This window comes from Raphanus sativus, chromosome 7 (assembly GCF_000801105.2).
Source record: "Raphanus sativus cultivar WK10039 chromosome 7, ASM80110v3, whole genome shotgun sequence".
NCBI classification, from domain to species: domain Eukaryota; kingdom Viridiplantae; phylum Streptophyta; class Magnoliopsida; order Brassicales; family Brassicaceae; genus Raphanus; species Raphanus sativus.
In genome coordinates, this window is record NC_079517.1 from 21,562,228 (window position 1) to 21,573,414 (window position 11,187).

Sequence of the window (11,187 nt, forward strand, 5' to 3'; positions counted from 1 at the left end):
TTATATATCTCTATAATATTATTTGAGAAGTCAATTTCCTATGTATCGCTCTCACGTTAACTTTCATGATGGTTGATTACGCTGATATCCTTAATAAATTAAAATATTTACATTTAAATACTATTATTAAAATTTATATTTAGTTTCCTTTAAAAAATTTTCAAATAACATATATAATAAAAAAGGAAAAATTTATAAAGTTTAAAAACAAATTTAAAAACGAAAATATATGTTTATATAATATGATTTCATTAAAAAGGAAATTTCACAAAATAGAAATATTCTATTTTAAACTATTTTAAATACCATAAAATATATTTTTGAAGTAATAAAATATTTATTTATATCTATAAATAAATGATTTGCAAAAATACAGGGATCATTAACTAATGACATCAAAAGAACATGGTCCATCAAATGAGCATTTATAGAGGAGCTGGTGCTCCACTAGGCGAAGGAGATGGTGCTTCACCTTTGCGTAGAGGTGGACATTTGATACAATTTTCATTTTCGTATTCAGGGAAGCAATTGGAAGGATCTTTGACACAACACAAGAACTCGAGTTCAAATGGAGTGCCGCCTCCCATAAACTTGTGGAAGCATCTTTCCATCCCGATCGGATGCTGGCGATCAACACCTGCAATGATTATCTCAAACTATAAAATCATGTGGCAGAAATGACTGAATCCACAAAGTCCACTAAAACGTGTGTAACATTTTTTTATTAGTATTGAGTTTTAGAGCAGCTAAGGAAGATATAGATTCAGTTCTTACACTGGTTGAGACCAAAGAGAGAGACAATAATGAGAATAGTAACCAATATTTTAGGGCCCATCTTTGCTTTTCTCAACTATGTTGTTTGCTTGGGTTAATTATGAGAATTATCACTGATGCGTGTTGATGCTTGAAAATACGCACTCTATTATAACGGAGATGATAATAATGAGAATCCATCCATTTTCGCTAATTAATGCTATTTTAGGAATAAAATCGCAAATCATATTGGAATGGATATATATCCACTTTACAAGGCATGAGAGCATCTCCATCTCTACTCCATATTCTACTCTATTTATAGAGTAAATGGAGTGAGAAATAAGGTAATAAACAAAAAAATAAAACAATTACTTTATAAATGGAGTAATGCTTTTATTTTTGTTCAATACTCTTTTTCCACTCTATTTATTCTATATATGGAGTAAATTATGGAGTGAGAACGAAGATATCCTATTATAATTAAAAATTAAAGTTATCATTTTTGCGCATCTAAATTATATTTAAGTGTACTATTTCAGTCCTATTATAATTAAAAATTAAAGTTATCATTTTGCGCATCTAAATTATATTTAAGTGTACTATTTCAGTCCTATTAATTAACCGTCTTTACTCGAAAAAGAATTAGATAAACTTGTTTTTTCTATATTTTAGTTGATTAGGAAATATAAGGGTGGGTTGCAAATCTTATACACTTTAACAATTTTTTAAAAAGTAAATTTGATTAGTTTTCGCAAGTTTTAGTGATATTTAGTCTTTTAAAAAACGTTCACTAAGTTTCTAATAAAATTTCAATTAGTATTTTAAATCATTAAATATATCTATTTCATTATTTTGACAATAAAACATTAATATATTATAGGATTTTACTTGCATTTTTAAATCCACCAAAACTCAACCAATAATCCCCATCCAGACATTAGAATATACTTCAGCATCCATAAGTCAATATTTATTATGTACAGGTGGTGTAAGTAATTCAATATCCAGCAAAAGATAATAAAAAAACTGTGACTGACGAGCACACGTTCATACAAAACAAGAAGTCAAACGATGCAATGCGGACTAAGAGGGATGGTTCCCTCTGGTAGGGCGACACACATGGTTACGTTTACGAGCATGTTCTTCGTTGTGGTGCTGAGTCCTACACGCGTATCCGTACCAACAGTTTTCTCTCGCTGCTGCATCAGCAGGAAAATGATCTACGGTAAGCGTCACCCAGAACCAGTATAAAAGGAACCCCACCAGCTTATCATAACACTCACTGCAATGTACAACAACAATCTTATCATCACCACCAGTAGGAAGAAATCAATTTGTTTTCAAACGATGCAATTTTGAGACAGCGCGAGAGTACTAGTTTGTAGTAAAAAAGGGCCGAAATCTTTTTTAGCTACTGTCTTGTTCTAAAGAGTTACTATGGTTGTATGCAATGGCAGGTGTATAGGCTGTATCAGGTGACAAGAGCAGTGACTTTTGTTCAGAGGCTGATGTTTATGATGAAAGATGCGTCAACGACTGTAGAGATTACAGAGCGAGGAGTTGCGCTGGTTGGTCTGGTTGTGACTTTGCAGTTTCTAGCTGTTCTGTGTCTCTGGTCGCTGATCACTTTTCTAATGCGCCTCTTTCCTTCGAGACCCGTAGCAGAAAACTACTAAATCAAGAGTGTTTAGTGAACGTTGTTGCATGTCCTTTGTTTTTTTTCATTGTGTTTATTTTGGAGGATTAGTGGGTTGTATTGAGCCATGAAATGCAGTGTAGGACATTTTTGAGAGTTGGATGATTATGAGGGATGAAATGCTGGAAACTACTAAATCAATAGTGTTTAGTGAACGCGGCTTTGATTTTTTGCGTTTATTTTCAGAGGATTAATGGGTTGTATCGAGTCAGAAGTCGCAGCGTAGGACACTTTGAGAGTTGTTTGATTATGAGGGATGAAATTGGCTGCAAGTGCAACTGTCATAAGAATCATCTTTTGAACTTGAAATTTAATGAGATCGATTGAAAGAATAAACCGAAAAAGAATGCAAGTTAAAAGGGAAGGCTCATCAATATGGAAATATGAGCTAATTTCCTTGAAGTGAGTAGTCTGAGACTAGTGTTGGCTTTGTGAGAGAAGAAAATGAATGAAAAAATGGAACATCTCAATCCATACTCTTTGCTCACTGGAAACTTCAAGATGATCAATCCATATTTAAGAGGAATGACTTTCTTGGATCATAAGTCTGACTATGTGATGACTTTGTAGGCCTGGTGTTTGGATACTCGGTTTGGATTCAGGTCAATTCTCGCCGGATTCGAATTTGTCGGGTTTTAGATATTTGTATCCATCAAGATATTTATAAACTTTCTTTTTGGTTTTAGGTCAATTCCTCTAGGTCTCGGGGTGGTTCTATACTTATAAATATCCAATTTTTTGATAAAATTCGATTCTGGTTTGGTACGAATTTTTATCTCAAATCCGTCATTATTTAACTGGAATTTGTCATATTTATCTATTTTTTTTCAAAACAACCAAAAATAAATTATTAATAATTGAAATTCAAACATTTTAAACTTAAAAATTCGACATTTTAAATTGCATATTACTTGAGAATGTTACAAAAATAATGGAAAATGCAAATAAAATTCATTGCAATTAATCACAAACCAAATTATAGGAAATAAAATACATGAAGGGGGCTGTATTCAACTGAGAGTTTTAAGTGATTTGTATTAAAATGACAAATCCACTGTTATTCAAACATGAATTTTAAAAACTCATTTAAAATCCACTATTATTGAACTTGACATTTCGTAAAGTATTCTGGAATCCACTTTTATTGAAAATATTTTAAGTTGTGGAATGTTAAAGTTTTCAGACGATTTTAGAGTGTTTGTGTGGAGTTTAGTTAAAAAATAAAACTCAAATCTCACGGTTTTAGGTGATATTCTAGAGTTTTTATACAAAAATCACCTAATTTTTTGCAGCTTATTGAAATCATCTAAAACCCCATTAGAAATAAATTCACATTAAATATTAAATTGAATGCGACAACAACATCCCCCTAGTTTTCATACTTGCTTGCATTTATTTTTCCATTCATAAACCGAAAATCCATAAAAAAACTGTTTCTTTTTGTTTCAAGTTTTGTTTCAAGTTTTGTTTCTGCATATTTTTGTTGTTTCCGTTCATCATACTTTAAAGACACGAAAAAGAAAAGAAAAAGTTTTGTTTGATTCATTTAAAAATCGAAAATCCCAAAAGAAAGTGTTTGCATTCATTAGTTTCCATAAAAGAAAATCCCATCAAAATTTCTGTTTTGAATTTGATTCCTTTTCATTTGCATTCATAAATTCAAAAGCCAAAAAAAAATCATCCTAGTTATTGTTTCAGATCATATTAGTTGATCCATTTCGTGCTTACATCAGAAAAGAAAAAGAAAAATATTTTAAGAGTTTAGTCTATATCATTTGCATATTTGGTTTACTTGTTTGCATCAAAGAAAATTTCAAAAAAAAATCAGTGCTAGTTTCTATTTTCATGTTGTCTTTCATTGTGTTGTTAGCATTCCATATTAGTTTTATTTTGATTTTGCATCCAGAAAACCAAAAGAAAAATAATTTTTGCATAGTTGATTTCATTTCGGTTCATATTGGCATATTTATCGGTTTTGTTTAAATTAGTTTGCATTGCTGCATTGTTATTTTGCTAAACCAGAACTTCCTCATATTTCACTTGATCTTTTAAAGTGTTTTCAGGAAGCAATGGTAGGGGAAGCACACGGCCTAACCCTAGAGGCCAGACTGAGCCAACAATTAGAAGTTATACAAGAGCTCAATGACAAGATTGCTCAGTTGGGAAAAAGAAATAAGCCACAAGGCCGGCGACCACCACATGGAGAAAGAAGATTTGGAAATGCACCAGAGGCTGGCTATGTTGAGCCCAAGCCACCAGATCCTTCATGGATCACCCCACATCAAAATTCTTGCACTCATAAATACTTAACTCATTCCTCTCATAATTTTAAATCTGTTAATGATGTTAAGATTTATTCTTTTTCAGGAGGCATCTGGCCAGATGATTATCTCTCATGGGAGAGATCCATGGATGATTGGTTTTCATACCATGCCAAAGAAAGAAAGACTTAGCCATGCCATCAAACAACTCACCGGAAGTGCATACAAATGGTGGAAAACTGTAGATGGTGCAAGATGGAGTAGTCAAAGAGAGGTTATCAAAACATGGGAAGGTCTTAAAGATGCCATGATCAGGAAGTATGTATCCTCACTTCCAACACCAGAGATTAGAGAAAGGTACCCAAGAAGGTTTTCAAGCCATGGGTCCGAAGAGACAAAGAGAGATGTGCCCAAAGGAGGTCATAGAAGCTTGATCCATCAAGACCAGATTCGGCCAAACCAGATGCCCACGGTTTTCTATGATCAATACCAACCTAATGAGGTCCCAAAGACCATGGTGTATCAACATCTGTGTTGGGAAATGTCAGCCTTATAGATACATCCCTGTTTCTTTCATACAGACGATTAAGTCCTTCACTCCAGCTACTACAGGTTAGGGTTTGAGATGTGATCTTTCTCTTTGTCTTATGTTCTTGGATCTCAAGAGAATCTCTGATTGTTTCTTGTTGTGTTTTGAGCCGTTGTGTTACAGTGGCTTGTGTTTAGGAAGTGCTTTGACTGGTGTATTTGGGCGTCTCTTGTCCCCATTGTTGGAGGGATTCTTCTGACCTCTGTAACAGAGCTTAGCTTTAACTTGTTTGGGTTCTGTGCTGCTCTGTTTGGGTGTTTAGCTACTTCCACTAAGACCATTCTTGTTGTGTACAAAGGGAAACCTGATAACCAAAGATCTATGCAATTCTGGTTCTTGTCAGTTTCTGGTATACATCTTTGGTTAAAGCTCTTACCTTTATGCAATTCTGGTTCTTGAATCTTTGCTTTTATTTTTCGGTAGGATGAAGCTAAAGCTGTTGGGCAGTTAAGGAACTATAGGATGGGAAGTCTGCTTGGATGTTGCTATGAAGGTGAAGAGAGACTTCTTGTTCCTGAGTTTATGCCTAACAAAACTCTGGCTAAGCATCTTTTCCACTGTAAGATTTAGCTTTCTTCTGTCAGTTATGGATCTATATGTATGGTTACATCAAGCTTGAGACAGAAAGTGTTAATATGTTTCAGGGGAGTCGCAACCTATGAAGTGGTAGCTTTACATATTGCTCTGGCTCGTATTCCTGGTGGTGCTTGCCGTGGAACTGCTGATATGAGTGACTTAACTAGGTTGTGGACTAGATTGTGGTTGTGATTGTGTGTATTTTGGCTGGTAAAGCTGCTAGAGCTTAAGTGATTGTTGTTCCTTCTCTGCCTAAACCGACATATTTTTTTCTTCTCTGCCTAAAGTAAAGTTTAAAGTTCGTTTTTTTAAGACTTGGCAAGACTTATGTTTGTTAGTAAAATTTTTACTTATAATAATATGTTTTATGATTGCTTAAAATTTTGAAATTTCATCAAAAGAAAAAAAGTTATGTTCAAAAATTAAATTATTGTTTATATTTATAAAGTACCTATTAAATTTTGATATGTTAAAAATTTGTTTTTTGTATTTTGTAATTAAAAAAAATCCTAAACCCTAAACATCTTTTTAAACTGTAAACATAAATTAAAAAGTTCAGTTTTTCATAATGCTTTAATCTTAACCTTAAATACATAATCATTTTAAAAATCTATAAAAAAAATTTTGCTTATTTGTATTTTGTAATTAAAAAAGCAAAAACCCTAAACCCTAAACATGTTTTAAGATTCTAAACATAATCTAAATATTTTACTATTTTCATAGTATAATTTTAATCTTGAACTTAAACTCAAAATTGAATAATTTTAAAATATAATCTCAAATTTAAAATCAAAACCTCAAACACTAAATTTTAAATCTACATCCTACACTAATACCCTAAACCCCAAACTCAAACCCTACATATAAAGTCAAAAATATAATTACTACAAATAATACAATTACTAAACTAAACCTATTTCTTATATAAACAATAACATTTTATTTTCAAATATTTATCTTAACCAAAATTCTATTTCAAAAACCCTTCAAACCCTAAACCCCAAATTCAAACCCTACATATAAAGTCAAAAATCTAATTACTACAATCAATATGATTACTAAAATAAAACCTATTCCTTATATAAACAATAACTTTATTAATTTATTTTCAAATATTGATCTTAACCAGAATTATATTTCACAAACCTTTCAAACCCTAAACCCCAAAGCTTAAATTCAAATCTCTAATATATATTCCCAAAGTATATAAAACATTTTAAACTTAAACTATATATTTTCAAAAAATATCTAACTATATAGGTCATAACTTTCAAATACAAAAATATAAATATAATACCATAAACCACATACTTTGAACACCAAACCCTATATCATAAACACCAATCCTTTCATTTTGAACTTGTAATCTTAAAATTTTAATTATAAACCATAAAATAAAAATAAAAAATTTAACTATATACATACAGCCATTATTTAAAATTAAAGATTTTTTTTCTATAAATTAAAGATATGGTTATTGATATTGACCAATAAGATAGCTTAAAAATTTAAAACAAACAAATTAAAAAGAAAAAAATAGAAAAAATGATATTGACCAATAAGATAGATCTACACGGATCACAATCTCTACCGTTGGATTAGAATGGACAAAGGTAATCTAACGCTCTATCTTTTCCTTTCTTTTCTGTGTCTCTTTCGATCTCTTTCTGCGTCTCTTTCTTTTCTACAGATCTCAGAAGAAAAAATTAATCTCTCTCTCCCTCTCTCCCTCTCTCTCCATGTCTCTGTTTCGATCTCCTCTCCTCTCAGTCCCAAGGGTTTTTACTGATTCGAAGTGTTAAAAACAGATCTTGTCTTGTCTCGAGACTCACTTTCCTTCTGTCTCACTTTGGATTAGGGTTTCGATTTGTCCTCACTATTCTGCATCAATGGGTCTCGATTAGGGTTTCAGAGATTTAATGGTTAGCTTGGATGCTAAAGCTGCTTGAGCTAATCTGATTGCTGTTCCTTCTAGAAATAGAAGTTTTTTCGCAGGTAAGGGCATAAAGAAGATCGTTTGACCTCCTCACCACCACGACAGGTAAACTCACATCCCCTTTCTTTTATCTGTTCTCTCTTTCTTTTCATCTGATTCCGGTTTTGTTTTTCTATTCTTAGTTAAAAAGGCGGAAGAGGCTGAAGAAGCTTGCTGGTGGTGGTATCGGCGTCAACTATGGTGGTCTCGGCGTCAACAGTGGTCGTCTCGACGTCGTCAATGGTAGCTTAGCGCAGTGGAGGAGGGGAGGAGGCTGAATAAGCTTTACTGTGGTGTTCTAGGCTGGTGGTCTCGGCCTTAAAGATGAAGAAACCAAAGAAACTGAAGTTGACAGCAAAAAGTTTAGATGTAGGGTTAATTTTTTGTTTAGGTTAAGCTTTAGGTTTACATTTCTAAACCAAGTTTTGTAAACCAGAATTTATTTGTAAACCAGAATTAAATTACTAAATAAAATTTTATTTTAATTATATTAATTGGCCTATTTAATTTAATTTTAACTAATTATTATTAATTATTTTTTGGATAATTAAAAAAACTAATTAATAACACGAAAGATTTGCTATCTTTGATACTGAGAAAAATCAAATTATTAGGTTCTAATAACATTTGTTAAACGTTATTATAAATATTAACAATTGCGAACACAAAAGCACTGTTGTTATAAACTTAATAATAGCACAACCGAAAACCGCTATTAAAAGGGTCGGACCTATTATAACAGGCGATGTCAGAGCGTCCAAGGAAACGCTATTGAAAATGAATCATAGCGTTTTTCGTCCGCTATTACTACCCATGTTTCCTCTAGTGAGAATGACACCTCCCACAGGTTTTTTTGACAGTCATATGCTGCTTCTCGAAACATCGGTGTATACAGTTAAACAATATTCATCAGTCTTTTTTTTTCGGTCAATGAAAAAGAAAATTCCATTTTTTGAGTGTTCAATGCATTAAGAACAACTTGGCCTAGTGGTAATAGAACTCCAGCTGGAGTGCCCGCCTTCGGTTCGAGTCGCCTTGGCCACCTTCCCGCCTATAACCATGCATGCCCGGATAGAAGGTCTCGTGGGGATTAGTCTGGACTTACCGCCTGAGAACCCCCACGGTTATCCAAAAAAAAATCATTTTTATAATTTTAATGAAATAAAAACCTAATTAATAATTATCAACAACAAAAATAAGTGTATATTATTTACTAATTACTTACAAGGTGACAAGATGTGAAACAAAATTTTTTATTCTCTATAAAAAAAACAGAAGCAAAGGAGATGATCGTGTTTGGGGGAGGTACTACGAAACTCAACCCTTCCGTATTGTAATGCAAATTATGAATAAAATAGTAATATTAAATGATTTTGAACTAGAAAAAAATGAATTTATAATCTAAACCTGAATTTGCAGTTGCTACTTCTAACCCTAATCACATTGTTAGCAGCCAAGCTATCAACGGATACACCACATCTCACCAAGAACTTTACTTCCATCAGCTTTAATTTCCCGAGTTTGATCCGAACAGGTTGTACAACTCTAATCCGCAACGGTATACTTCCGGTTAACTGTTGTTGCTCTCGTAGCGTCGCCATTAAACTGGTTGCATTCTGAGTATAACCAGTCATTTCTACGAATATTATAGTCGTATTCTCATGTCCTTGGTAGAATTTCGGCAACGACCCTGTCAATATTAAAAAAACCCCCGGTTAGTGCCACCACATGCATGTTTAGATGCACAATATAATATCATGTTTTGGTTTTCTTATAAATGAATTTAAACGAAACAGATAAAATATCAAAGTTAACAAACATTTTGACGTACCATTGCTAAGTCTTGTTTGCATGTACAAGACGCTAATTTTGCTTCCGTCTTCATAGTAGATTCCAATTTTCTCGTTGGGATTCTTGGCGGTAATGGTGACGTTAAACGCAGTGGACAAACTGGAATCTTGGTTAAGCGTAAATCGGGTGAGCTGTAACCGGTCGATATTGTAATCCGGTAACTTAGGTCTAAAGACAAGGTATAGTATACCAACGGCCGCTCCAACGATGATAATAAGAAGGAAAATAACAAGGAGCGTGTAACACACGCACCTGCAGCAACAGCTTCCTCTCTTCTTCCTCGGAGGAGTATCCAACAGTGGTGGTTGCGTCACAAATTCTTTGGTCGGGTCACCGTATTCCGATCTTGAGGAGCCACGTGGGACTAGAGGAGCCGTTGGATGTGCCGGAGGTGGAGCTTCCGGGTCGCTCACCGGATGAACTCTCTGGTGATCGGACATGTTTTTACGTGCTTGAAGATTTGTTTATACGTTTAGAAATTAAAATTCAATTACTCTTTAGGTTTTTGAGGCAAATGAAGAGAATAAAGCTTAAATGGAGAGAGGATCTTCTTCACGTTTTCTTTAGGTTAATGGTATTTATAAGCTAGTTGGTGTTTTGTTTAATACGTATGCATGTACGTATGTATGTAAGAAATTAACAAAAAGTAGGAAAAAACATCTGCTTGACCGAATAAATAAACATTTAATTTCCAGACCAAACGTGTCCTTTTTGAATTCATTGTACCCTTTTGGACCATAATCGTCAACCGTTGAATATTAGTCGAATAGTTTTGTGTTAAACCAAGAATAATTAACTCGCTGTCAATTCTGGGTTCCGCGGACGTTAGGATGAAAGTTCGTGCATGGTAGCAACGGGTCTACTAAGGTATTGAAAACACGTGTCTTTTTGGCACTTAAGATTTTTTCTTTTTTTTTCCATTTTTAGGATCGTCATCATAAAATAAGATTGGGACAAAAAAAAGAGAGCAGAGTTGTAAGTATAGCACCGCGAAAATCCTGATCGAAAATTACGAAACAAAATATCTATACGATAATATAAAGATTTACCACATTTTAAAAAATCGTAAGGAAATAGACAAATTCACGGAATCGAGATTTGATCTATTTCCTTAACTCAATAAATCGCCCGTAATATGTGACGTTTTTTTATGCGATTTTTGAATCCCAGGATACAACCGTGATGAGACCGTTTCGCAACACCCGAAATAGAATCTACGAACTAGTATATCGAGACACTTCTAAAACACTTATTTTAAAAAGAGCAAATCTAAAAAGTATTTTTTTAGTGAGAGAAAGCTTCTAGTGAGAGAGAAGATTTGTGTGGAAAGAGATGATGATTTTGTGAAGAGGTTATGGGGTATTTATAGTGAATAAAACTTGGTTATCAAGATAGCTAAACCTGAAAATCAAGTTGGTTAAACTTAGTGGCCAACTTGCCTTAACTTGATTACCAAGTTGGTTTAACTTTGTTATCAAGTTGG

The 11,187-nt window shown here is 33.3% G+C and overlaps 1 protein-coding gene and 2 long non-coding RNA genes across 3 annotated transcripts; 2 read left to right on the plus strand and 1 right to left on the minus strand.

Annotated features, from left to right (window-relative positions):
- The first annotated feature begins 5,100 nt into the window (after nucleotides 1-5,100).
- Nucleotides 5,101-6,152, plus strand: LOC130497623 (uncharacterized). Its single transcript, XR_008936623.1, has 4 exons — nucleotides 5,101-5,325; nucleotides 5,426-5,651; nucleotides 5,726-5,861; nucleotides 5,947-6,152. It is a non-coding gene; the product is annotated as an uncharacterized LOC130497623 (long non-coding RNA).
- A 1,444-nt stretch (nucleotides 6,153-7,596) lies between these two features.
- LOC130497598 (uncharacterized) lies at nucleotides 7,597-8,343 on the plus strand. The gene is made up of 2 exons (XR_008936604.1): nucleotides 7,597-7,919; nucleotides 7,997-8,343. It is a non-coding gene; the product is annotated as an uncharacterized LOC130497598 (long non-coding RNA).
- Nucleotides 8,344-8,526: 183 nt separating this feature from the next.
- On the minus strand, nucleotides 8,527-10,268 carry LOC108816209 (NDR1/HIN1-like protein 6). The gene is made up of 2 exons (XM_018588779.2): nucleotides 9,685-10,268; nucleotides 8,527-9,543 (listed from the first exon to the last, which is right to left on the minus strand). Exons 1-2 carry the CDS (start codon nucleotides 10,142-10,144, stop codon nucleotides 9,248-9,250), a joined length of 756 nt encoding a protein of 251 aa, XP_018444281.1. The 5' UTR covers nucleotides 10,145-10,268; the 3' UTR covers nucleotides 8,527-9,247.
- Between the last annotated feature and the right edge of the window lie 919 nt (nucleotides 10,269-11,187).

Bases quoted from the DNA above. Each gene is read 5' to 3' on its own strand.
- LOC108816209 (XM_018588779.2), bottom strand. From the start codon at position 10,144: ATGTCCGATCACCAGAGAGTTCATCCGGTGAGCGACCCGGAAGCTCCA. The intron at 9,544-9,684 runs GTACGTCAAAAT...TAATATTGACAG, and splicing joins GCAAACAAGACTTAGCAATG to GGTCGTTGCCGAAATTCTAC.